The sequence below is a fragment of the Heliangelus exortis genome, chromosome 29 (assembly GCF_036169615.1).
Source record: "Heliangelus exortis chromosome 29, bHelExo1.hap1, whole genome shotgun sequence".
In the NCBI taxonomy this organism is placed as follows: Eukaryota; Metazoa; Chordata; class Aves; order Apodiformes; family Trochilidae; genus Heliangelus; species Heliangelus exortis.
The window spans coordinates 675,413-702,438 of NC_092450.1; the positions used below are offsets into that span (position 1 = coordinate 675,413).

Genomic DNA, 27,026 nt, shown 5'->3' on the forward strand with positions numbered 1-27,026 from the left:
CCCATCCTAGAGCCCCAGCCCCCCACCCCAGACCCCCAGACAGAACCCCAGATCCCCACCCTAGAACCTCATACCCCCATCTCAAGACCCCAGCCCCCCACGCCTGCACCCCAGCCCCGCAGCCTGTAACCCCATCCCCATCCCAGCCCCCAGCCCCCCTGGCAGCCGTGCTCCCCCCCCCGTTTCTCCGTGCGGGGCTGAGCCGTGAGCTGTGTGCTCAGCTCTGACCTTTCCCGAGCAGTGCGGGGAGGAGCCGAGCGCGGGGGCTGCGGGTCGGAGCTTTATTAATCCTGGGGCCAAGAGCCCCGACCCCCCCGGGAACTCCAACAGCTGGAACCCCAACATCTGGAGGGGCTGGGTCAGACCCCCCCAGATCCGGAGCTGAGGTGTGGGGTACCTGGGGTGGGGGTCTGGGGTCTTCACCCCAAGTGAAGGGGGCAGAGAGGAGGGAGGTGAACAGGGAGGGGACCCCTCCCCCACCCGAAGGGAAGTGCTGTGTGACCCCCCCAGCAGATGTAACGTGTTCCTGTTAAAGTGAAAAAAGGTAAAATCCCCCCCCCCATCTCAATTCAGGCTGGGGGGGGCTGTGAGCCAGGAGGGACCACCCTGGGGACACAAGTGGCAGGGACAAGGCCTGAGAGACCCCCCCATTCCTGCAGGGAATCAGAGAGGGAATGGAAGGGACCCCGAGAGCCCCTGGGGTGCAATCCCCTGCCAGAGCAGGGTCACCTCCAGCAGGGCACACAGGGAGGTGTCCAGGAGGGGTTTGAATGTCTGCAGAGAAGGAGACTCCACACCCTCCTGGGCAGCCTGGGCCAGGGCTCCCTCACCCTCACCCTGAAAAAGTTTTTCCTGATGTTTCTGTGGAACCTCCTCTGCTCCAGCTTGCACCCCTTGCCCCTCGTCCTGTCACTGGACATCCCTGAGCAGAGCCTGGCTCCATCCTCCTGCCACTCACCTCTACAGATTTATAACCATTAACAAGGTTCTGGAAAACACAAGAGCACCCAAAATCCCTGTGGTCCCACAGTGGGATCAGGAGATCCTGGAGCCCATCATGGGACATGGGATCCTGAAGCCCCCCATGGGCCATTCCCACCCCATCTGGAGGGTGAGAACCTGAGTGTGAAGAAGGGAGAGGGGAGATGGTGCTGGAACCCCCCCATGTTCCCCCTCCCTGCGTGGGGATCCCTCTGGCAGAGCCCTGGGAAGCAGCTTCCCCCCCCTGCCCTTCCCAAGCCCGGGAATGTGGTCAGGGAGCAGGGGGAGTCAGGAGCTGAGGCCCCGCAGGAGGAGGCAGAGCAGCCCCCCCAGTCCCCCCAGAGCCATGCCCAGTGCCAGCCGTGTCCAGAGGAAGCTCCAGGAGCTCTCCATGCGGGAATGCAGCCTCAGGATCTGCTCCCGGGTGCTCTCCCACTCCCCGCTGTTGTCGATGACGTCCGTGGCCATCTTGAGCTTCTGCTCCAGAGGGAGCTGCGAGGAGATCCGGGCCTGGGCCTGGGCCTGGGACAGCCCCGGGGACCTCCTCATGAGGCGCTGGAGCTGGGTGGGAGGGTCACTGAGGGACAGGAGGGGACACTGAGGGGGGACAGGAGAGGAGGGGTGTGCCCTTCCCAGTAAAACTGGGACTCAAGCATTCAGGGATCTCAGGGTTCTGTTCTGTTTGGACTCAGTGGTTCTGAGAAAGTGTGGGGGATGCTCCCTGCTTCCTTCTGGATCCTGAGGATCAGCCCCAGGCTGTGACACCGGGACACAGAGGCACAGGGACCTCCTGGCTGGAGAAGCCCTTTAGGATCCTGGAGTCCAAGCCTTCCCCCATCCCTGCCAAGGCCACCCCTGCCCCATGTCCCTCATCCCCACATCTCCAGGGCTCTGAAACCCCTCCAGGGATGATGGGGACCCCAGCCCTGCCCTGGGCAGCCTGGGCCAGGCCCTGACAACCCTTTCCAGGGAGAAATTGTCCCCAAGCTCCAACCTAAACCTCCCCTGGCACAACTTGAGTTGTGCCAAAAGTTCCTCTTGTCCCATCCCTTGTTCCTTGGGAGCAGAGCCCGACCCCCCCTGGCTCCAACCTCCTCTCAGGGGGTTGCAGAGAGCCACAAGGTCTCCCCTCAGCCTCCTCTGCTCCAGGATCAACACCCCCAGGGCCCTCAGCTGCTCCTGGGCAGACTTCTGCTCCAGACCCTTCCCCACCTCTCTTTCCCTTCTCTGGACACACTCCAGCCCCTCAGTGTCCCTTTTCTGACCCAAAACTGACCCCAGGATTGGAGGTGCAGCCTCAGCAGTGCCCAGCACAGGGGATGATCCCTGCCCTGCTCCTGCTGGCCACACCAGTGCTGACACAGCCAGGATGCTGGTGGCCACCTGGGCACACTCTGGCTCCTGTTCAGCACCCCCAGGACCTTTTCTGTGGGGCACTTTTCAGCCACTCTGCCCCAAGCCTGGGGCACTGCCTGGGGTTGCTGTGACCCAAGTGCCCCAGGCCCTGTCCCAGCTGAGGGAGCTCAGGCTGAGAAGGCCCAAAGACAGCAAATCCCCCCCAGAATGGAGCCAGGTTTTTGTTAGAAGGTGAAACACTGTGCTGCTGCTGAGGCTGACAGCCAAGGGGAGGTGTACGGAAAGGGGGGAGGCCAAACCCACCCCCCAAGCAGGGAGGTGACAGTCCCCTCCAGCCTCTAACAGAGGGGGGGTTCCCAGGGCACTTACCAATAAACCAGGATTGTGTATTTCATAAACCTGGTCAAGCTTCTGTTCTCAAAGAGCAGGGGGATGTCGAGGATGACGTAGTGGTAGCCTGCAGAGAGAAGAACACCCCAGGGAAGGGCAGGGGGTTACCTGTGCTCCCCAACCCCCCTGCTCCAACTGCACCAGCACCAGCTCCAGCACAGCCTATGCCTCCCCTCCTCCCTCCTGCAGGGAGGAAATGGTTTGGTGCCAAGACTTCAGGAAAAAAAAAAACAACAAACCACAAAAAACCAACAAACCCGAACCTGGATGATCTCAGACCAAAGGTGAAGCTGTGAAAAATATAATGAGGAGCTGAAACAAGGAGCTGAAATGGAAGTGGCTGCTGCTGTCACCGGGCTCTGCAGTGCCCACAGCAGGGTTTGCTCTCCTCTTTCCCCCTCCAAGACTTCCCCAGGCTGCAGGGATTCGAGTTGATGTTTCCCAGCTCAGTTTTCTTCCCTTTGTGGAAAGCTTTGGCTAAACAGCTCTCTCTGCTTTTCCACAAGGAGCAAGGAAATCCTGGCAGACCTCTGGTAGCTCTGCCACTGAAACCTGGGGGTGCCTCCAGGGCTCCAAACCTCACCCAAAGTGTCCAGGGTTGGCTTCAGACCTCCGTCACCAGGCAGGGCAGAGCTTGTCACCAACAGCCACTGTCCCCCACGGGGCCCTGCAGCCCACCCCAGGCTCCCCATCTCCCCCTGCCCTTTACAAGCAGCAGAATTTGGGGATGTTGGGGTCTGAGGGAGGGAAAGCTGCAAGCCAGGACCTCACTGCCCCACGGGTCCCCCACTATGGACCCCCCAGCTGTGCTGATGTCCCCTCCTCATAACCCAACCCCCCTCCTGGAGCTGGCCACGGCAATAAAAGCCCTGACAAAGACATCATTGTCCAAGAAGCCACCATTTTAACAGCATCTCCACCCAGAGACTTCTCACTGCCCTCCAGTTGGATCGATCCGAGCTTTCTGCACGCAGTCATCCTCAGAGACAGCATCCAGCCATCCCAAATCATTAAATCCTGACTAATGAGGACAAAGCAGGCAGCTGAAGGCACACGGTGCTCGCCGAGGGGCAGGACAGCAGCAGCAGCAACACTCCAGCCCTGGCTCCCAGATCTCCTGCCTGTTGCTTCCTCCTCCTCCTCCTCCTCCTCCTCCTCCTCCTCCTCCTCCTCCTCCTCCACAGGCCCCTTCAGCTGTCACAGGGCTCAGCTCTGATAAGCTCCACAAAACCTGGCTGACTCTATTAGAGATCCCTCTGCATGCACGGAGCCCTCCCACCCGGACACTGATCTTATCTGGCGTTTGATCCGACCCGGTCTGACAGCTCCATTTGTTAGATTTATCGGGGGAAAAAGCGGGACTTTGGAACCCAGGGCTGTCAGCTGCCTCTCACCTCATCCAGACAAAAAGGGCTCTGCAGCTCTCAGGAAGCCCGAGGAGGCTGGGGGCAGGGAGGAATATTCGGCTGGTTTGGGAGGTGTGACATTACCCAGCAGAGGAACCTCAGGAGAGGCCTCCCAGGGCTGCTCCCCAGCCCCACAGATGTGCTGGAAACCACAGCAGGAGGAGGTGGTGAAGGGAAGGAATAAAGACTCCAGAGAGTGTCACTCCAGGTCACTTCACTGCCTCCTGCCTCGTCCCTCTCCCCACTTTAAAAACCCAGGGCAGAGCGAGCTGGGATTTGGCAGGGGCAGGGACACCAGGATCTCCCAGCCTCTTACCTAGCACAAAGTACTTCAGGATCTGTTTCAGCATCTCCTTCTGGATCTCTGGGTGGGTGATGGAGTTGAGCAGCAGCCGTTTCTCAGGCTGGGAGAAGATAATGTTTCCTAGAGCCTCACGATTGATCTCTCCATTCTCCAAGAGGATCTGGGTGCCAAAGGCTTGCAGGATCTGCTGATAGGCCTTGAACTGGGGCTGCACCACTGATAACAGGAAACAGCCCGAGGTTAGAGCCGGGCTCTGCATCAGCAAGAGGCCTCAAATGAGTTTTGTTCATTAAATAACCACGCTGCCTCTCCTCCCGGGCACCACATCAGCTCCCAGCATCTGAGGCCAAGCAGGGCCCACTCCTGCCCTCCCTGCTGCAAAACCCCCTCCTCCCAGCCCAAGGTCCCTTCCAGGGATGGCACCAGAGACATAAAAGCATCCTGCAAGCATTAATTCAGCACCACAACCCCCCCCCCCCCCCCTCCTGCTGCTGCTGCTGCTGCTGGGGGTGAGGAGGGGCTGAGAGCCCCTGGGTCCCATCATCTGCAGGGTGAGGAGCTGAGCTGAGAGACCCCAACAGACCTGGGACCAGCATCAGGTTAATTTTATTTCAACACTTCAGCACCCGGTGAACCCAGCCTGGCTGCTGCTGAAGTTTGCTTTGCTGTCTTTCACCTCGAGTTGCCAAATCCTTCACGAGAACAAGCTCAGAAATTGTTCTAAAAGATCAATTCCCAACAGGAATCTGCAGGGACTCTGACGTTACCCAAACAGGCAATTTTAAAGCCACCAAAAAGGGCCCCAACAAAAAAGGACTCAGTAATAAAACCATAATTAAGCTCAAGCTGAGGCTAACGACAGAGGATGACAGAGCCTATATAAATTTCTCTCCCCAAATCCAGGGTTGGGTTTGTAACCTCAGACCAACCTAATAAAAGTCTTTAAGAGCAATTTCTTTCTCCCGTGAATTTCACATCGAGGCAGTTGCAGGACGGGAGAAATCCGGGTAGCAAATAAACACATATCAAAAAGGAATTGGGAGGAAAATGAAGCGATTGGTAGGAACCCGATGCTGAGTATCTGTATTGTTTCCCTATCCTCCCCGAGGGCTTTTAGCACCTCCAGCAGATTCCCGGTGCTTCCAAGGGAATTACAGAGCAATAAAACCTTAAGAGCATCACAGCTTCAGGGGGCTGCAGGAGTTCCAGGCACTGCAGCCTGACCCTGCTGCACCACAGCCCCCAGACCTCCTGCACCCCAAACCACCCCAAACCAGCCCAAGTCACCCCAAATCAGCCCAAACCAGCCCTTCCCGAGCTGGTGCTGCCCTGCAGCCCCGGGGCACAGGGATTAACATCTGACCCAGGGGCTGCTCCAGTCCTGCTGAGGAAACAGATTCGGATTTCTGGGGCTTTTCCACAGCCAGGACAGGAGAGTGACAGAGAGTGAGAGACAGGGGCTGTGCACAGACACACACAGACACACACACAGACACAGACACACACACACACACACAGACACAGGCACACACACACACACAGACACACACACACAGACACACACACAGACACAGACACACAGACAGACAGACAGACACGCACACACACACACAGACACACACACAGACACAGACACAGACACACACACACACACAGACACAGACACACACATAGACACACACACAATTCCCTCTGATCCGGGGTATTTGGAGCCTTTTTTGGGGTGGTTTGGTTTGGGGTTTTTTTTCTGAGCACACTAACTCACCAGTGTGAACCAATCCCTCAGCATTTACAGCCACGCATCACCCAGCAGAGTGGGAAATTCTCCTTCAGGCGTGGCAGCGCCCTGCTGTACCCACGCCACGGGAGGGGTGTCCCGGGGGGACATCAGAGCAGCACCCACGGTACCGAGAACCACACAGAGGAGGGGAGCACCGCACCCCGGGAGAGGGAGACCCCGGGGCGAGACCTCCCCGTGGGGGTTATTACGACACCAACTTCTTTTTTTTTCTTATTAAAAACACACCCCGGTGCCAATGCCCCTGAAGACCTCACGGCCCGGGGACGCGGAGGAGAACACTTCTCGGATGTACCCAGAGCACCCTCTGCTGTCTGCACTGCCCCGCATCCCTCCCCGCACCCGGGGAGCCCCGCACTCACCCTCTCTGGCCAGCACATCGGCATCGATGACCGCGCAGCCCAGCTCCCGCAGCACCGCCACCACCGCGCTCTTCCCCGACGCGATCCCCCCCGAGAGCCCGACCAGGAACATCCTCTGGAATGAGAAGGGAAGAGCTGGGACCCCCACCGGGACCGGGCCGTTCCCTGCCTGCTCTGCACATCCCGCATTTATCCCGACCGGGCGGCTCCAGCCACAGCTCCTTCTCACGGTGCTACCGGGACTTTTAGGATGGTTTTGGGGCCCCTCTGAGCCGGGTGCCCGTTCCACAAGCTGCAAAGCTTTAAATGAGGGTTAAATGAGGGTTCCTTGGGGGCTGCTGACTCCGGGGGTGCAGCTGCCCCAGCCCCGAGCTCCTCCGGGAATCCCTCCCCAGCAGCACCCGCACCCAGCCCCGCACAGCCCGATCCAGGAGCCAGGGGAGGAAGCCAGGGAACATCCCAGCCTGGATCCAGAGCTGGGAGGGTGAGGAGGGAGGGAGAGCCCTCCTGGATCTCCAGGTGAGAGGAGCTCAGCCCCCCCTGACACCATCGGGATGGGAAATCCCATCCCTGCCTCCCCTGAATCCCGCACCACCCCAGCCATGAGGATCCATCCTGCCTCCCAGCACCCAGCTCCTGGCTGCAAACACAGCACCGAGGGCACAACCACCAGGGATGGCCCCTGAGCTCCGGGGGTCGGTGGGTCCCTGGCTGACCCAGGGCAGGAACTTCACTCGTGGTTTCTGATCCCTCCCCACTCAGCCCAAGCCCTGCAGATCACTGAATTCTGCTGTGGGGGCTCCCCTGGGCAAGGTGGCACCAGCACCCCAAAACCAGGGCAGGCAGGGGGGGGGCAGTGGGGAACAGAACCCCAGGGCCCCTCTGCAGCCCCAGCTCAGGGCTTGGTGCAGCCACATCCTGCAGTTAATTCCCTGAGGACACAGCCCCAGCGTGGCTGTCACCTTGTGACACAGAAAGGAGCGTGAGGCTCCTCAGCCCCAGCTTCCCTCTGGAGCCCCCCAAACCCCAATGATCTGAGGAACTGTCAGTGCTCAGCTCAGTCCTGGTGTCACAGCCACCCCCCCCCCAGCAGCTCTGTGGGGCTGGGGCTGGGCAGAACCCCAGCACTGCCTCCCTGCTGCTGGAAAATAAAATTTCTTCTGTCATCATTCAGCCCTACAACGAGCAGGCAGCCCCCAGGGGTGGGTGAGTCCTTTTGGCAGGGGGAAGCAGGAGTCAGAGCAGCAGCCAGCAGCAGCCTTGGCTCCACGGCACAGCCCCACGGGGGTTCATTTCCCCTTCCAAGAAGCCAGGAGAACATATGGGGTTAACTCCAGCAGCAAGGAGGGGGAATCCACAGGGAATCAGAAAGGGCACTTGGAATAAAGCTCAGTGCTTCTGGAGGAGGCTGATGTAAAGCTCAAGCCCATGGGATGTTCCCCAGGACACAGGGGCTGCCTCTCCATTCCTCACAGCAGGATAAATCCCACCCTTCCCTGGCAGGATCTTACACTGCAACTGCTGCAGGAGGAGAGCTGGGCCTGGGCTCTGCTGCCCATGGATTTGAAATATACTTAAAAACCTCTGCAAACACCAGGGTTGGGCTGCAGCAACCCCGAGGCCTTCAGCCTCACCCGGGACTCGGTCCCCAAACCCTCTGCTCCTTGTGTCCCTCTGCTGAAGGGATTAAAAAAATCCACCAGGAAGGGTGAGTCTGGAGAGCACAACCAGACAGGGCTGGAAAACACTTGTGCTGTCACAGGGCTGTGCAGATAAATCAGAGATTCATGGTATGATGTATAAATATTTAACAGCCACAGGGCTGAACTGTACACACGGGTAGTGAGGCCAGCAGGATCCTGCAGGTGTTACAGGCAGGAGCCAAAACCATTTTTCCCCTCAATACACCCGGTTTTGGTGTACTTGGCCTGCACAAACTGGATCAAAGGTGGGGAAAGCTAAAAGGAGGCTGATCAGACTGGGAAACTCAGCGTGAGGAATGGGAGATGTGACCCAAAGCTCTGAGAAAGTGACTTTTGAAGACTGAGGTGCCCAAATCTGCCCCAAATCTCTGTCCCAATTCCTCTGGTTTTGGGCAGGGTGGCAGCTGCCCCCCCCGAGCCACCCCCAGGGGGAGGGGACAGAGGGCACCCAGTGCTCTTCCTGCTCCCACCCGCAGCTCCCGCCGGGGCCCGGGGCAGGGACAGAACCGGAATTCGGCTCCAGAGGCTGCAAAGGGAAATCATCACCCCCCCCGTTACCTTGGCGGGGAAACAGCCGCTCCCGCAGCAGCCCCCGCGAACCCCCCCGGCCCTTGCGCTTGGTTCTGAATCAAGCTCCGTGCAGCGGGAGCTTTCACCGGGCCGGGGCCTGACTGTCCCGGGGGCACCGAGCCCGGCCCCGGGCCACGAACACCCGCGGGCCCGCCCGAGCCCGGTGCCTGTGACCCGGGAGGGGCGGGGGGGGGGGCAGCCAGGCCGGGTCAGGCCGGGCCGTCCGGAGCACGCGAGGCCCGCGGGGTTCGGCCCAGCCCGCCGGGAGCGGCCTCACGGAGCTGGGCCCGGGGCCGCGGCGGATCCGCTCCCAGCGCCTTCCCTCGCTCCCTCCCCCCCCTTCCTTCCGCCTTCACCCGCCCCGCAGTGTCCCGGCCGCCTATTGGATGGCGGAAACAGGGGCGTCCCCCTCCCAGCCAATCGGCGGCGCCCCCGCTGCGCCGGGCCCGCCCCCCGGTGCCGGAAGCGGGTGGGGGCTGCGGGCAGGGCCCGGGGCGGGCGGCGGGAGGAGGGGCGGCGGCTCTGGGCCCCGCAGCGTGTGCGGGGTGAGGGGCCCTCCCGGACCGGAGCCACCGGCAGCCGCAGCCCGGGCCCCGCGCAGACTACGGCTCCCGGCATGCCCCGCGGGCCGCCGCCCAATCGCGCTGCGCTTTGTTGCGGGGGCGCGGCAGGCGCCCGGGCCCCGTTTCAAGATGGCGGACGACGGTGAGACAGCAGTGAGGCGGCCACCGGTGAGGCCTCCGCGGCCGCCGGCGGAGGAGAACGACCACGAGCACTGCAGCGACTGCGAGAACGAGGCGGAGCGCGGCTCCCACCGCGGGTGAGCGCGGCCGCGCCCGGGGCAGCAGCGGGACAGAGCGGGGCGGCAGCGGCCGGGAAGTGAGCGGTGCCCCGCCCCCCGTGCGCTCTGATTGGTCGGCAGGCAGCACCCCGCGCCGCCATTGGCCGAGCCGCCCGTCAGTCTGGCCGAGGGGGCGGGGCGGCTGCTCCCGGTCCCGCCTGTTGCGGGAGCGTGCGCCGGGGCTGAGCAGGAGGCGGGGGGAGGGGTGTCCAGGGCCTTTTTTTTGGGTTGAAATTAGCTCGGTTGGGCGCTGTTCCTGTCCTGGCCGGACCACGGCTCCCCCCGCGTTCCTCCGTCCCGCCCCCGCGGGGCTGCGGTGCTTGGGCGCCTTTTCCCGGAGCCGGTGGCCCCCGGGGGCTGGAAGGAGCCCGGGGCTGCAGCCCGGTCCCGCCGTTACCTCCGCACAGCCCGGGGCTTCCCAAGCCCGGCCCCGACTTCCCGGTGCTGCCTGGAGCGTGGCACGGGGAGCGAAAGGGTGCGGGGGGCCGGACCGGACCGGACCGGGTCTGGGTCGGGAAGTTGTGAATCCCTGGCCCGGTCCCGGGGTTCCTCGTTGCCGTCACTATGGAGGCACAGAACGGCCTCGCCGTGCCCGGGGTTTGCGGGAAAGGCTTCGTCCTCCTTCCCTCTGGCTTGGCATGCGGCAGGGCACGGAGTGTCACGGCTTTCCAGAGGTTTCCAGAGGTTTCCTGCCGTGTGCTTCACACCTCTGGGTCTCACCAGGCTCCTCTTCCCCCTCCCTGGTGCCCCAGCAGCTGCTTTCCCAGCCCGCAGCCCCAGGGCTTGCAGAGCTCTTCCTGCTCTCTGTGGGCAATTCCACCTGCCCAGGAATCCCAGGGGATAAAAGGTCAGGCAGGAATCATCCCCCAGGCTTTTCCCATGACAGCACAGATTCCCCTTGATGTTTTATTTGCCTCCCGGGTGTGACACAGTGTCTCAGTTTAATAGGTTTAGCAGTGCTTGGGGAGATTTTTCTTTTCTTTCCTCTGACATGATCGGGTTTGTGGGAACCAGAGCAGAGCAGAGAGGAGACTGGTGCTTAATTCACTATGATTTGGTGCTTAATCACTATGATTTGGTGCTTAATCACTCTGATTTCCCAGCTGCCCTCTGCCAGGAAAAGGTTTGTGCCTGGGCCCTCTTCAGATCCTGCTGTGGGCTCTGCACCTTCTGCAGCCCTGAGGAGTTCCAGCGTTGGTACCTGTGAGCACTGAGCTGCATCTGGGAAGTGCCCTGCAGCAAATCCCCTGGGAGAGCTCAGATCCTTCAGGAAATAACATTAAAAATGTGGCTGATGGGCACAGCAGAGCCAGGGAGGCTTCAGAGCTCTCTGGGAAGTCTCGTGTCCCGCTCCAAAACCTGACAGGGGACCCACCTGAGAGAGAGGGGACCAAGCAGTAGGGAAGGGGGGGTTTTCTGGCTTGGTGTGCTGAGTTCTGTCAGTGTCCCCTGGGGGTGTCAGTGTCCCTGGGACCCCAGGCGTGGGGCAGGGGAAGTGCTTTGAGCCCCTGGGGTTGGCAGAGCTGCCCCTGCTCAGGTCCTGCTGGGAGTCATTGGATCTTGGCTCAGAGAGTTAAAACATGAAATTATTCCTTAGTGAGAGCAAAGCTTCCTTTCCTTTTAAGGACAGGAAAGAGGAATTGAGTTTCCTTCACTGGGAAGTGCTGCAGTGCTCTGAGGTGCTTTCCCGAGTTAAAATAATCCCATTTTGGCTCTGATCACACTCTGGTGTCTGTCCTGTCCCTGGGCTCTGCTGGGAGAGCAGAGACACAGCAGGGGCTCCCCCTGCCACCCTGAGCTCAGTGGCATTGTCACCAAGGATCCGAGTGTCCCAGCCCTGTGACAGCTCTGTAGTTGACAAAACCCCTCTGGGGAAAAGATTTGGGTGGGAAAAGTTGGAGAATGGTCCTGTGGAACCATCTGGGTTGTTGCTGGGTGGGGTGTGGGGAAAGCACAAGGGGCAGGAATCCCAGCCCGCATTCCCTGCCCGCATTCCCTGCCTGCTCTGAGGCCACGGGGAGGTGTTGCTGGGACAGCTGCACAGTCTGACACTCAGGTTTCAGGTGTAGGTGTTGAGGGAACACAACAACCCTCAGCTTTGTGCCCTCTGCAGAGCCTCCATCCCCTAACGAGATTACCCCCTAAGTGCTGCCCCGATTAGCCCCAGGCTTGGCAGAGGGATTTTCCAGCACTAAATCCAGAGGAGGGATCTGCAGCTTCCCATCTGACCCCTGCCAGGCTGCCCAGAGTCCCAGACCCCCCAAACCCTCAGTTTGGGTTTTGGGGTGGAATCAGCAGCGTTTGGCACTGTTTGGAGCTGGAGGTGTGAGGCAGCTCTGGTTTGGGCAATAAAAAAGCTTTTTGGTCACCACAGCCTCAACACTACAAAGAATAACATTCTGCCCTGGCCCTGGAGACCCCCCCAGAGCTGGGCCTGGGGTGGGACAGAGGGAGGTGGCTGCAGCAGAGCTCTGCTTCCCTCCCCCACCCTGCAGAAATAAATCCCTGGGATCCAGGAATAGAGAGGGAGCAGCCAGGGTGCAGGTGACACAGCACTTTGTTACTGGATGCAACTGGTGTTTGCTGGGCTCTGGGGGGGCTGAGCTGGGGCAGGGTTCAGGCCCTGCGGGTTCATTGCTGAGCTTCCCGGGGTCCCTTTTTGGGGTGTCTCAGGTTAGGGGGGTAAATCCTGCACAGGGGTTATTGTGCCCCCCTCTCACACTCAGGGAGGGTCCTGCAGCAGGGACAGGGGGTGCATGGCCATGGGGGGGGTGATGTCTTTCCTGGGAGGAGGGAAAAGTGTTTCCCTACAGCAAGAACTGTCCCACTGCCACTGGGGGCTGGGAGGTGTTTTGTGGGGGGCAGCCAAGGCGCCCATCCCCACCTTGACCTCTCCCTGGAGCTGGGGCTGGGAGGGTGGCACAGGAGGGGGAAAGCTGGGGGGGCAGTGAGGAGGTGGTGGGGCAGGAGTTAACCCTTCATTAACCCTTCATTAACCCTTCATTAACCCTTCATTAACCCTTCATTAATCTTTCCTTCTCAGGGGGGTGAAGCCCTCACAGCTTCGTGGGTCACAGAACCACAGAAGTGTCAGGGGTGGAAGGGACCTCCAGGGATCACCCACTCCCCACTAAATCAGGATCCCCCCCAGCACATCCCCCAGGGCTGCATCCAGGGGGTTTGGAATCTCTCCAGAGAAGGGGACTCCACAACCTTCCTGGGCACCCTCACTGGGCAGAAGTTTTTTCCTCCTATTTAAATGGAACCTCCCATGTCCCAGTTTGTGCCCATTGCCCATCCTGCTGGCACTGGGAGTTACTGGGCAGAGTCTGGCTCCGTCCTCCCTGCACCCGCCCTTCAGATACTTGAGGACACTGACAAGGTCTCCCCAAGGTCAGCTGCAGGACTGGGATTTTGGGAGGTCCCAGGACACTGCTGGGACATTTTCATTCCTTTGGGGAGCACCTGAGGGGCTGCAGCTGCACCAGAGCATAAAGAAGAAGAAATTTGCTTTCCTAAATGGGCTTTTTAATGACAAATACCAATAATTCTTGCTTCCCAAGGTGTAGCTGAAAGGACCATTGGGGTTTTCCATTCATTTCCTCCATTTCCTTTGCTGGAACCAACTCTGCTGGGTTGGTTTCCATCTCCTGGCTGGAGCAGGAGCCTTTCCCCATCCACCTTCCTGGGAATGCAGCTCCTCCTCCCACCTCCTCCCACCCTGATTTCTCCCAGGTCACCCTGGCTTTGCTTATCAGTCAGGGAGGATTTTTCCCAGAGCTGTTACCTGGGAGGTGATGGCTCTGATTTATGAAGGGAATTGGTGCCAGCACAGGGGTTGGGAGGACGTTGTGTGTCACCTCTGACACCTACAGCATCCCAGAGAGGAGGGGACCCAGGGAAATGTGGCTGTGTCCTGGGGCAGCTCCTGGCACAACCCCCCTGGTGCTGTTGGGTTGAGGGTAAGGAATGGGTTGGGGTGGTTCCTGCTGCTCCATGGGGATGTTTTGGGGCTCCTGGTGTTGGGGACCTCCCAGCTGTCACCCTGCTGAAACCCAACTCTGCATTTGTCACCAGGACTGAGGGCAGTGTCACTGCTGCTGCACTCATTGCTTTTGCTGTCAGGTCAGAGCTGAGCTCTCCCCCTGCAGGAAAAGCCCTTTCCTGGGGTGGGAGGAGAGGGGACGTGTCCCCCGTGTCCCTGATCCTCAGAGCTCCAGCTCTGGGGCTGCTCCTCTCCCTGCTCAGAGAGGGGGGGTCCTCAGCAGCCCCTTTGCTGTCTCCTGATGTGTAACCTGATGGGAATCTTCCCCCACAAACACCCAGCACTGTCCCTCTGCCCTTCAGGCTGTGGCTGCAGGAAATGTGTCCCAGCTCCACACCCCGTGTCCCCTGGGGCCACAGCTGCTGTCCCCTCCCCATCACAGGAGGGTTCTGCACCTCCACATCCTCCTCAAGCCATTTCTCCACTTTTCCTTGGTTTCACAACTCACTCAATGCTCAGCCCAGGGAATTTTTTAAGCCTTATCCCCCTCTTGGCTGTCTCCTTTCCCTGCCTGTGCTGCAGTAGGGTTGGACACTGCCCCAGTGGGTTCTCATCCCAGAATCCTGGACTGGTTTGGGTTGGAAGGGACCTCAAAGCCCCCCCAGAGCCTGCCATGGGCAGGGACACCTCCCACCAGCCCAGGGGGCTCCAAGCCCCATCCAACCTTCAACACTGCCAGGGATGGGGCAGCCACAGCTTCTGGGGGCAACCTGGGCACCCAGGGGCTCAGCACCCTCACCCCAAAGGATTTCTCCCTCCCTCCCTCCCTGCCCAAGATCTCCTCTCCATCTCCCCTCTTGCAGCTGCAAACCCTTCCCCCTCATCCCATCCCTCCAGGCCCTTGTCCCAAGTCCCTCCCCAGCTTTCCTGGAGCCCCTTCAGGCACTGGAAGGTGCTCTAAGGTCTCCCCATGGGATCCTTCTCTTCTCCAGCCTCAACACCCCCAATCTCTCCCCCTGGCTCCAGAGCTGCTCTAGCCCAGGACAGGGTTGGGTTTGGGGATTCAGGGCTTTCATTCCCTCTTTCCCTGCTCCACTCCTCAGCCCTCCCTTGGTTTGGTGGAGAGGCTGAAGCTCGTGCTGGGTCAGGAGACACTTTGTGAGGGGCTCCAGGGTGGCTCCATTGGTTCACCCTCTGCAGCAGTTGCTTTGGAAGGAGAATAAAAATAACAGAATCAAATAAAAATAACAGAATAAAAAGAACAGCCAGGGGTGGGTTCCTTGAGTCTCAGGGAAGGAAGAGGACAATGTCCCTGGTGCAGGAGAGCAGGAACATGGCCCATGGGGCTGAGAGGGATCTCTGGGGCTGCTTCCATTGGGATTCTCCATGGCTCCCTTGAGCCATCTCTGTGTCCCTGTCCTTGGTGGAACAGGGGAAAGCTGCTGTGGCTTTAGTGCAGCTCAGACTGTGCTGGGAGGCACGGGTGACATGGGTGCTGTGTCCCCCTGTGTTTTGCAGGGGTCCCCTGGTGCATGTGGGCAGCTGGCAAAGCATCCCTGCCCCTTGTCCCTGTGTCCATCCCTCATCCCTCCCCTCATCCCTCCCCTCATCCCTCCCCTCGTCCCTCCCCTCATCCCACTCCTGGGTCTCTGGGGCTGAATCTCCCCCTGAGCCATGACTCTCAGAGATGTCACCTTGTTCTGGGGCAGTGGCAGGGAGGGGGCTGAGGTGCTGCAGCCCCACAGCAGGGACATCCCCAGGCCTGTGCTGGGCTGAGGGCACAGCCAGGGCTCCTCTGCTGTGCTTGGTGCTGGGTCAGTGTCAGACTCACCCATCCCTGGGCTCTGTCACTTTGGGGTGACCATCCCCGGGGTGTCTGGGCTGCTTGGACTCAGTTTTCCAACTCCACCATTACAATATGAAATCCAATAGTACAAGGATTTCCCAACAGAACTGCCACCTCTGTCCCCACGTCACTGCCTAGCAGTGACATTTTGATGTCACCAGGTGCCCTCCATGTGGCTGTACTGCCACATCTCCAGGGCTGGACCAACCTTTGCTGCTCCAACCTCCATCCTTGGGCTCAGAGAGGAGAAAAAAAACCTGTGCTGGGGGGCTGGGCACGGGGGGACTGAGCAGGGTGATGTGACAGCAAAAATGTGGGGACCTGTGGGGTGGGACACGTTGGTGCTGTCCCCTTTGGACTGGGGAGGGGACACGTGGCTGCACCCCCTGTGCACCTTGTGTCCCCCTCCTGGAGCTGGGGATCAGAGCAAGGAGTTTGCATTTTCCTTCAGAAAGGTTCAGGAACCTCCTCATTGCTCTCCAAAAGAACAACCCCGAGGCTCAGTGCTCTTCCTTTGCTTCCCTAGGGGCTTGAGTCCAGCAAATGACAGTGGAGCCAAAAAGAAGAAAAAGAAACCCAAAAGGAAGAAAGAGAAAGGAGGAGACCAGCCTGACCAGACTCAGGACCAGCCAGGGAAGGTGACTGTCCCCTTCCTGCCATCACAGCCAGCCTTGTCCCCAGCCCTCTGACTCCTGGTTTTGGGCACTTGGCTGCTCAGGAACCTGAGGGTTTGGAGTCCTTTCCCAGCCTGGCTCCACACATGGGGATCCCCAGTGCTGCAGGGGGTGTTTGTGGGGCACCCAGGGGTGGCAGAGCCCCTGGGGTGGACACCCTGAACCCTGTGCTGGGAGGGTTGGGCTGACCCCTCTGAGTCCCCTCCTGGCAGGCAGGGAAGGGCCATGGTCCCCCTGCCAGCTCCCTGCTGTCCCTGCTGTCCCTGCTGCCTGGGGACATCTCTGATGCTGCTGGCATTGGGAACACCACAGCAGCAACCAGGGCAGGGCAGGGGCTCTCTGACCCCTCTGGGCTTTTCCTCACCCTGGTGAGCAGCCAGTGCTGAGGGAAGGAGCATGGGACACTTGGGGACAGGCTGGCACCCTCCCAGCCTGTCCCCTCTGGTCCTGTGGCAGGGGACACCCCTCAGGTCTGTTTTCTCTCTGACGCCCCTCTCCCATCCAAATATTTGGAATATTTTTCCCTCCTGACTGCAGAGCAATAAATTGGGGGTTGGGGTGTTTCAGAGTAAGGTCCCAGGGTTGGGGTTGGGGGCAGAGCTGCCCCCCCTGCCCGAGGTCTGCACAGGGGGCAGAAGGACAAATCCTTTATCAGCCTCCCCACGCTGTCCTGCTCCACAGCACCCAGGAGCTCCTCTGGGAGCTGCACTTTGCAGACAGGGACCCAGCTGAGGTGGAGGAGGCTGAGGCAGAGAGAAAAACCCCCCAGAGAGCCCTGGCTCTGGGTGAAGGTTGGCCCAGGGTGGCACCAGCCAAGACCCAGCAGAGCTGTTTGCTCCTGGGGTGTTTGCAGCACCCTCCTTGGCTGGAGCTGAAAGCATTTCCAGGCAACTGCTGAAGCTCCAGTGACCCAGCAGTGCTGGAACCCAGTCCTGGGGCTGAGGCAGGAGGTTGGGGAGAGGGTGCACCCCCTGCAACACCCCGAGGCTGGGGCAGCTCCAGCTTCTCTTGTTGAGGAGCTGAAATACAGCCCTGATGGCTCAGCTTGCTCATTCTGTCTCCCCACCCTCCTTTTCTGCCCTCAGATGAACTCTTTACCTGCTGAGAGGATCCAGGAGATTCAAAAAGCCATCGAGCTCTTCTCTGTAGGTCAGGGCCCTGCCAAAACCATGGAGGAAGCCAGCAAGAGGAGCTACCAGTTCTGGGACACTCAGCCAGTGCCCAAGCTGGGTAGGTGCAGCCTCTCACCAGCTCCTGCTTCTTAGGAGAAACCTTGTGGTCCCCAGGCTGAGCAAAGGAGCTCAGAGAAAGTGGGGTTTGGCCAGCAGATGTCTGGCTGTCCCCTCACTGCTGACCCTTAAGGGCTTCAAAGACATCTGTGACACAAGTCATAGGATCAGAAATGGTTTGGGTGGGAAGGGACCTCAAAGCCCCCCCAGTGCCACCCCTGCCATGAGCAGGGACACCTCCCCCAGCCCAGGCTGCACGAGGCTTCATCCAACCCTCAGCACCTCCAGGGAGGGGGCATCAGCAGCCTCCTGAGCAGCCTGTCCCAGGTGGGTTTGGTCACCTCCTCTCAGCTCCCTGGTCAGCTCCTCTTGTTGGTTCTGTGTCCCTGTGTCACACTGAATGGGTGGCACATCCCAAAGGGTGACGTGGTGATCCCAGCACCTGGGCAGGGAGATGGGGGGCACCTTGGTCACTGGACTGAGGGGTCATGGAGACTGAATGCACAGAGCAGAGAGCATCTTCACAACTCCCTGCTCCCCCTTGCAGGAGAAGTGGTGAACACCCACGGCCCAGTAGAGCCAGACAAGGACAACATCCGTCAGGAGCCATACAGCCTGCCCCAGGGCTTCACCTGGGATGCTCTGGACCTTGGGGACAGGGCTGTGGTGAGTATTGCAGCTGGGCAGAAACCTCTTGGGAGGGCACCACCTCTGCATGGCTGGCAGGTCCATGCCTGGACTGACAGAGCTGGGTTTGGGGATGGGAACATATCCTACACCATCTCCATGGACTTCACTGGATCCATGGCTTGGGTTGGGAAGGGACCTTAAAGCCCCCCCAGTGCCACCCCTGCCATGGGCAGGGACACCTCCCACCAGCCCAGGGGGCTCCAAGCCCCATCCAACCTTCAACACTGCCAGGGATGGGGCAGCCACAGCTTCTGGGGGCAACCTGGGCACCCAGGGGCTCAGCACCCTCACCCCAAAGAGTTTCTTCCTCCCTCCCTTCCTGCCCAAGATCTCCTCTCCATCTCCCCTCTTGCAGCTGCAAACCCTTCCCCCTCATCCCATCCCTCCAGGCCCTTGTCCCAAGTCCCTCCCCAGCTTTCCTGGAGCCCCTTCAGGCACTGGAAGGTGCTCTAAGGTCTCCCCATGGGATCCTTCTCTTCTCCAGCCTCAACACCCCCAATTCTCCCCCTGGCTCCATGGCTCCCAGCAGCTCTCACATCCCCACCCTGCACTTCCCCATCCCACGTTGGCCTCGTTCTTCATGGGGATGAACTGGGACTTCTCCACCTGCTCTTTAAGCATAAGGATGCCCAAACCTGGGCATTTTTTCTTAGGAAGACCCTCCAGACCATGACCCACCTCCCTGGGAGATGACCCGAGGGCTGCAGGACTTATCAGTGTGTCCTGATCCTTACCCCGCCCCGGCACCGGTTCCGGAGCCAGGAGGGACGTGGCCACACGTGGCTCCCATTGTTGTGGCCACACCAGAAGTGTTCAGGGGCCATCTGAGGGCAGCTGGGGCCTGTGGTGGCTGAATAAAGAAGGTTCTTGACCTGCTTGGTGTCTCCTGCTGTAGCTGAAGGAGCTGTACACACTTCTGAACGAGAACTACGTGGAGGATGATGACAACATGTTCCGCTTCGATTACTCTCCCGAGTTCCTGCTCTGGTGAGTGGCACCACCTCTGCCTGGGTGCTCCTGGTCCTGCTGACAGTGCTGGAGACACCTTGGCTTATCCTGTCACTTCTTCCCAACAGCTCCATGCTGTCTGTCACTGTGTCCCACAGAGCTGTCTCTCTCCTGGCCCAGCCCACCTCTGGCTGCTTTGGGATGCGAGAGCCTAAAAATGGATTTTTTTTCCTTTTTAATGTGATCCCTGGAGTGTTTGTAATGACCCCAGGAGCTGAGGAGCTTCCTGGTGCCCCAGCACAGTGAGAGCAGTGACACTCAGATGTGCTGCAGCAGAGCTGGTGTTTCCCCAGGGTGTCCACAAATAGAGGAAGATGATTTTCCTCCTGGGTCACTCACAAGAACTTCCCTTGGCCATGGAGAGCAGGAGTGGCCCTGGATCCCAGAGGTCCTTCTTGTCACACCACTGTCACCCTCACCCTCTCACCGTGCCAGGCAGCAGGAGGACACAGGGCATCAAGGGGACCTGCTGGGGACATGGGGGACCTGTGATGTGACTTGTGAACCATTTGTCTTCTCCAGGGCTCTGCGTCCCCCGGGGTGGCTGCCCCAGTGGCACTGTGGGGTCCGGGTTGTCTCCAGCAAGAAGCTGGTGGGGTTCATCAGTGCCATCCCTGCCACCATCCACATCTATGACACGTGAGTGCTGCTCAGCCACGTTCCTCACCCTGTGGCACGGGAGGTGACCCGGGAGCACTGGGGAGGTTTGGCTGTGGGGTCCTCCCTGAGCGGCAGAGCCAGACCTGGGGTGCTCAGCCTGGGGGGGGACGGACAGTTCAGGTGGGCAGCAAGGTTCTGTGTGAGGACACCTTGCAGTGAGCAGACATGAAGGCTCTTTTCCTCAACAAATGAGAGCTTTGTCTCAGAGAAACCCTCCAGAGCTGGGTGGAGACCATTTATTTATCCCTGGGAAAACCTTGGGCAACAGCTTAAAGAAGAGTTCTCCAAACCCAGCTCTTGCCTCTCAGCCTTCCCCAAGGCTTTGACTCCTCTTTCTCTGGAAAGGCCTGGAGGTGAATTACCCAAGGTGCTGGACTGACCCTCCCAGGCCAGTCAGGACTCACGCTTCTGCCTTCTTTCTTTCCCAAGAGAGAAGAAGATGGTGGAGATCAACTTCCTCTGTGTCCACAAAAAGCTGCGCTCCAAACGGGTGGCTCCGGTCCTGATCCGTGAGATCACACGGAGGGTGCACCTGGAGGGGATCTTCCAGGCTGTTTACACAGCAGGAGTGGTGCTGCCAAAGCCTGTGGGGACGTGCAGGTGAGTGGCTCTGGTTCTCCATGGAGGTTTCCATCTGCAGAGCTTCCCTGGCCGGGATCTTCTCCGTGGTGTGTGTGGTGTTCCTGGGACGGGAGGAATGGATTCCAGGCCAGGTTTCTCCTCCCCACACAGTCCTGCCAGGATTAACTCTGGTGGCTTTGCTTAAGCTGCTGGTGTGTCACCAGGCAGGACTTTCCTCAGCACAGGCTCTTCAGGACACCCTTGGTGTCCCTGGGGGAGCTCCTGGCCACTCCAGGGCCCTGGGCTTGCTTGCCCTCTCCTGGCAGCTCTGGGAACCTTCCTGCCCGTGTGGCCATCGTGCTGCCCAGGAGCAGCCTCCCCCATGGTTCTGTTTCTGCAGGTACTGGCACCGCTCCCTGAATCCTCGGAAGCTCATTGAGGTGAAGTTTTCCCACCTGAGCAGGAACATGACTATGCAACGTACCATGAAGCTTTACCGCCTGCCCGAGGTGTGTGGAGGCAGGAAGGAAAATCCCAGAATCCCAGACTGGGTTGGGTTGGAGAGACCTTAAATATCACCCAGTGCCACCCCTGCCATGGGCAGGGACACCTCCCACCAGCCCAGGGGGCTCCAAGCCCCATCCAACCTTCAACACTGCCAGGGATGGGGCAGCCACAGCTTCTGGGGGCACCCTGGGCACCCAGGGGCTCAGCACCCTCACCCCAAAGAATTTCTCCCTCAGATCTAAATTTAGTTGAATCACTCCCCGTGGAGCACGGGGTGAGGCTGGGAACTGGAGACACAAACATCTCAGCTGAGGGCAGGTTCTACCTGGAAAGCTGGGATTTGTTTTGTGTAATCAGTGACTCTGCCCAGCCATTGTACTTTATTTATTGTTGATTTATTTTTGCCTGGATACCTGGATTTTGAAGGCAAATTCTTGCAGCTAGAGAAGCCTGTGAACTTTTGTTCCATGGTGAGTCATATCCTGTCCTCCTGGTAGAACAAGAAGGCAGATCTGACAGCCTTCATCTCCCCAAACGCAGCCTGGGAGTGCCCTGGAGTTGGGTTGGTCCCTCCTTCAGTCAAACCCCTCAGTTCTGTCACTGCACTTGTCCTGCTGGGGAACAAAAACAGCATCAAAATTGCCACCACCTTCCCTGACCTTGGTGGCACTTCTGTCAATCTGAGCTTCTTGGTTTGGTTGGCAAGAGCTGCTCTGTGCTCCTGCACAGCACCTGCCCCCAGCCCAGCTGCTGCTTTGTGCCCCCCACCCCATTTTTGTGCAGGACCCCAGATCCTGCTCCTGGGCTCTGCTCAGCCCTCCCAGCCCGGGTTCAGAATCCAGTTCCACTGGGAACAACATCAGGGGGTTCCTTGTGGCTCCTGGGGCAGGAACCTGGAGAGAAGCATAGAGCCTGTGTTGCTGGTGGGCAGGAGCCACTTCCAGAGGGATTTGACCCAGCTCCTGGGGCTTTGGTTCCTGCTGGGTGTCCGAGCTGAGCAGGGCTGGGGGCAGTGAGGGGCTGTGGGAGCAGCCGTGTGTCAGAGAGCCCCGGGGTGACAGAAGCCACCGTGTCCCACCCCTGCAGACTCCCAAGACCCCCGGCTTGAGGCCCATGGAGCAGAGGGACATCCCTGCTGTGCACAAGCTCTTGACTGAGTACCTGAAGCTCTTCCACCTGATGCCCGTGATGAGCCGGGAGGAGGTGGAGCACTGGTTCCTACCTCAGGAGAACATCATCGACACCTTTGTGGTGGAGGTGAGGGGCAGGAGCAGGCTGGGGGGGTGTCCTGGGCTGCTGCTCCTAGGAGAGTGTGTGCCAGGCTGTGGGAGTGAGCAGGGGGGAGATGCCCTGGGGGGAGATGCTCTCCCTGGTGGGAGGGTCACACAGCACCTGGGCTGGCACAGGGACTGACCCTGTCCCCTGTGCCTTCCAGAGTGCCCCAGGGGAGGTGACAGACTTCCTGAGCTTCTACACCCTGCCCTCCACCATCATGAACCACCCGACTCACAAGAGCCTGAAAGCTGCTTACTCCTTCTACAACGTCCACACCAAGACCCCTCTCATCGACCTCATGAGCGACGCGCTCATCCTCGCCAAGTCGGTGAGGTGGGGGGCAGGGATGGGGGGCAGGGATGGGATGGGGGGCAGGGATGGGATGGGGGGCAGGCAGGTGCCTCAGGATGGGGGGGGAGGACCTGGCAGGAGGAGCTGATGGTTTCTTCCCTGTGCAGAAAGGATTCGACGTCTTTAATGCACTGGATCTGATGGAAAACAAAACCTTCCTGGAGAAGCTGAAGTTTGGGATTGGGGACGGGAACCTGCAGTATTATCTCTACAATTGGAAGTGTCCCAGCATGGCACCTGAGAAGGTCAGTGGCTGGGGAGTGTCCCCCAAGGGAGAGAAGATTGTCACCAGTGTCCCCAGGCTCTGGGGTCCTGTCCTGTGCAGCTCAGAGCCTGTCCCTGGGGACAGACCCTGGCTGTCCCCCAGCTTGGGTCACTCCTGGGCTGGAACAGGATCAGGGAGGGCAGGGACAGAGGGGACAGGCTGGGGACCTGGTGGCCATGGGGAGCTGAGACATGGGGTGGCAGTGCTGTCACCTTGTCCCCCCAGCCATCACACGGAGCCTTTGTTGGGCAGCACCCAGTTGGTGCTGTGCCCTGGAGATGCTCAGTGCCTTGGAGAGGTCAGTGCTGGAGCACCAGGAGCCTCCTGGCCGGGCCCCAGCAGCTCAGTAAGGTCTGAATGGTGGTGATGAGGCTTTGGTCCCCTCCACAGGGGGGAGACACTCGGTCTGCTCCCCCCAGCCTTGCTCCCAGCCTGTCAGGGAGCTCCGGGAGGTTTCAGGGATCCTCTTTCTCTCCAGCCTGGCACCAGGGCTGCTCTCTGGTGTCCTGTCCCAGGACCAGGCTGGTGGGAAGCAGCTGCTCCCAAATCTGTTGCTGTTCCTGGCTCAGAAACACCCTCACCTCATCACCCCTGCAGCTCTTGAACACAAAATGAAAATTTTTCCCCATGAGGACAGTCAGACCTTGGAATGGTCTCCCAGGGGAAGGGGTGGATTCCCCTACTCTGGAAAGTTTGAAGTCTCAGCTCAATGGGTGCTGGGACAGCTCAGGCAAACAATAACATGAGAAGGGTTGGAGCAGATGAGCCCTGAGGTCCCTTCCAGCTCTGACATTCTGGGATTCCCTCTCACCCCCCAAACATTCCCCTCCCCACATGGGGCTGGGCAGGGTCCAAGCACCCATTTGGCCTCAGCCCCAGAGCTCTCCCTGCTCCCAAACATCCCCAAACCTGTGGGGAATCCCCCAGGGACCACACTGAGCCCTCCTACCCCCCAGCCCACCCCCTGACCTGTGCCCTGTGCCCCCCAGGTGGGTTTGGTGCTGCAGTGACCCAGCCCTGCCCGGAACCGCCCCGGGAGAGGAGGAACCACGGCCCGGAGCCACCACCACCCCCCAGCCCTCTCCTGTCTTTTGGTTTTCATGGGATCCTCCTGACGAGGTGATCAAGGGAATGTAACTGCTGAACCTGGCTGGGAGTGGGCGTGTACTGGAGTTAACGGGTGAATAATAAAAGTCTATATTATATATATTTTAAACCTTTCCTCTCCCCCACTGGCACAAATCACATTTCCCTCTGGCTGGAGGCCACTGCTCCCCAACTTTGCTCCCCGGGGCCAACTCATGCAGAGGCTCTGCTGTGCCTGGGCTTTGGGATGAGGCATCGGGAGCTTCCCAAGGGCTGTTGGTGCAAACCAGGCCTCATCCTGCTCCTCCCCTCTGCTCCAAACCTCCGGGCTCAGCGGGTGCTGGACCCACAGCAGCAGCAAAGCCCAAAGATCCGGAGGGGACCTGAAGATCCGGAGGGATCCCGAGATCCTGGGGGGGATCCGAAGATCCAGGGGGGACCCAGCTCTGCTCTGACTCTGTGGGGTCTTTCCTCTCCACCACTGGGGGAAGGATCCATCACCACTGCTGCCCCACCGGGGTCTCTGCTTGGCTGCTTTCCTCTGGAAGTGTGGGAACATGGATACAGGTGTGGGAATGTGGATACATGTGTGGGAACATGGGCACACATGGAACACGGATACACGTGTGGGAGCATGGATACACATGTTGGGACATGGATACACACGTTGGGACATGGATACACACGTTGGGACATGGATACACATGGAGACTTACAGAGGAGCATGGATACATGTGTGGAAATGGATACACTTGTGAGAACATGGATACACATGGAACATGGATACAGGTGTGGGAACATGGATACACACACTGGAACAGGGATACACATGCTGGAGCAGGGATACAGGGAGGAGCCCTCACCCTGCCCCCCACCTTGGGCATCTCCACCCCCGGGGTCTCTCCTGCTCAACCCCTCCTGTGACCTCTGAGGTTTCTGTTCCCCCATCCCATTGAGACCCCCCAGGCAGCAGCCTCCCCCCCCAACCCTGAGGGGACCCCAGGGGGCCCCTGTCCCCCCAGATCTCTCGAGAGCTCCGGCCCTGCCAGCCAAAGGTTTCCCAACTGCACCCCAAGGCCCTGCACCCCCCATCCCCCCCTGCTCTCGACCTGCAGGGCCCTGGGGTGGGACACACACATCACCCCCCCTGTGCCACCAGGGTCCTGTGTCACCTATGCAAGTACCTCTGTGTCCCCTCCTGTGTCCCCTCCTGGGGGGTGGGGGTGTCTGGCAGGACCCTCCCCTCCTCCCTCACACATTTTGGGGGCTGCTCTGATGAGTGCCCCCTGCATGGGTGCAGCACCCATGGGTAGTGCTGTGTCTCAGGGCGACCTCAGCCCTTGTGTCCTCCCCATGCCACCCCCAGGGGCCCCGGGAGGTGACAGGGGCAGCAGGACAGGCTCTGTTCAAATAAAACCTTTATTCAGCTGACACCAGGTGTAAATCTGTGACTGTCACCACGGTTGGGAATGCAGCCCCCGGCCATGGGACACGGGGTCATGGGGTTCCCTTGGGGTCTGCATGGTGGCAGGGCCCTCTTGGGGGCCTCATGGTGATGGCACTGTCCCTGCAGCCCATGGTGGGATCAGATGTGGCTGGGGATGGTGATTTTGGGAGTTGCTGTCACCCTCTCTGCCCCCCAGGGCTGTGCTGGGCTTTTGGTGGCCCGGCCACCCCATCCTGGTTGTCCCCATCCTGGGGGGTGATGGAGGTTCCTCCACGTGTCCCCACCCATCAGCATCCTGTGGGACATCCTGGGTGCTGGGGGACACCCAGGGGACCCCACAGCCAACCCAGGAGACTTGTGTCCCCAGAACCACCCAGGGAACTGCAACTTGTGTCCCAAAGGCCACCCCAGGGGACCAGGACTCTTGTCCCCAGGGCCACCACGGCTGGCTCCTGCTGTGCTGCAGTGGAGCACTGTCCCCTGGGGCGTGGGGACACCAGGGGGGATGGGGCTGTGTCACTGTCCCCTGGGGCGTGGGAATGGGATGGAGATGGGATGAACAGGATGGGATGGACAGCACAGACAGGAGAGGACAGCCAGGACAAGCCACCATGTCCCTCTGGGTCACCATGGGGCTGTCCAGGACCGACAGGACCTGGCAGGGCAGGGCAGAGCCTGGATCGCTCTTACAGCCCAGGAGCTGAACCCGGCAGAGCTGCCCAAATCCCGCCCAAATCCACCCAAATCCCGCCCCAGTCCTGCCCAAATTCCGCCGGGGGATCACGGGTCGGTGCTGGCAGCGGGGCCAGGCCGGGCACAGGGACACGGTGGCCTCGGGGGACCCGCGGGCCATGGGGTGAGGGTCCACTCCATGGTGGGGGTCCCTGCCCTGTCCAGCCACCCCCGGTGCCACACCACGGCCCAGATGGGCACCCGTGGGTCCTGCTCTGGCTGCCGGGGGCGTGGGGGGTTCTGAGCTGCCGTGGGGCCAGGGAGCCCCAAGCTGACGGTGACACCTATCTGTGGGGAAACTGAGGCAGGGCATGGGGTGAGGTTTCCGGGGAGCTGGAGCTGAGCCATGGGGACAATGAACACTCTGAGCAGGAGGGCTCCTGTCACTTGTGATGTGGCCAAACCCCAACCCTGCTGCCCCCCAACATCTTGGGCAATACTCAGCTATTCTGGGGCTGCCTTTGGGACCCCTCCAGCCACGGGGACCCTGTCCTGATGTGGGGGACCCCATTAACTCCTGGGACACTCCCTGCCATGGGGACAATTTCCTGCCCGGGGACTCTGTCTGTCTTGGGGACACTTTGCCATGGGGGTCCCCTTTAACCCTGGGGACACTCCCGGCCATAGGGGTCCACCCTTGCCATCGGGGTCCCCAGCCACTTCGGGGACCTTCCCAGACACGAGGACCTCCCCCGGCACAGCCCCCCGGGGTCTCCACCCGGTGCCCCCCTTGTCCCGGGACTCACCCATTTTCCTCCGAGCTCTGCCGGGCCGGGGCCGTGCGGGGGGGTGCGGGGCTGCTCGGGAAGAGCTCTCCTGCCGCAGATCATGGTGGAGGCCGGTGTCCCCGGTACTCCTGGTCCTCCCGGTGCCCCCGATGCACTCCCAGTACTTCCTGTGTCCCCGGTACCCTCTTGTTCTCCTGGTGCCCCCGGTTCTCCGGGTTCTCCCGGTACCCCGAGTACTCCCGGTACCCCCGGTGCACCCGGTGCCGTCGGT

The 27,026-nt window shown here is 60.2% G+C and overlaps 2 protein-coding genes across 2 annotated transcripts; one reads left to right on the plus strand and one right to left on the minus strand.

Annotated features, from left to right (window-relative positions):
- Window positions 1-259: 259 nt before the first annotated feature.
- Window positions 260-9,192, minus strand: DCAKD (dephospho-CoA kinase domain containing). The gene is made up of 5 exons (XM_071728400.1): window positions 8,859-9,192; window positions 6,598-6,712; window positions 4,450-4,653; window positions 2,707-2,794; window positions 260-1,558 (listed from the first exon to the last, which is right to left on the minus strand). Exons 2-5 carry the CDS (start codon window positions 6,707-6,709, stop codon window positions 1,270-1,272), a joined length of 693 nt encoding a protein of 230 aa, XP_071584501.1. The 5' UTR covers window positions 6,710-6,712; window positions 8,859-9,192; the 3' UTR covers window positions 260-1,269.
- Window positions 9,193-9,342: 150 nt separating this feature from the next.
- NMT1 (N-myristoyltransferase 1) lies at window positions 9,343-23,978 on the plus strand. Its single transcript, XM_071728314.1, has 12 exons — window positions 9,343-9,690; window positions 16,069-16,180; window positions 17,302-17,446; window positions 17,993-18,111; window positions 19,031-19,122; window positions 19,666-19,782; window positions 20,233-20,403; window positions 20,765-20,873; window positions 21,958-22,128; window positions 22,307-22,474; window positions 22,605-22,742; window positions 23,752-23,978. The coding sequence occupies exons 1-12, from the start codon at window positions 9,563-9,565 to the stop codon at window positions 23,770-23,772; spliced, it is 1,491 nt and encodes a 496-aa protein (XP_071584415.1). The 5' UTR covers window positions 9,343-9,562; the 3' UTR covers window positions 23,773-23,978.
- Window positions 23,979-27,026: the final 3,048 nt, after the last annotated feature.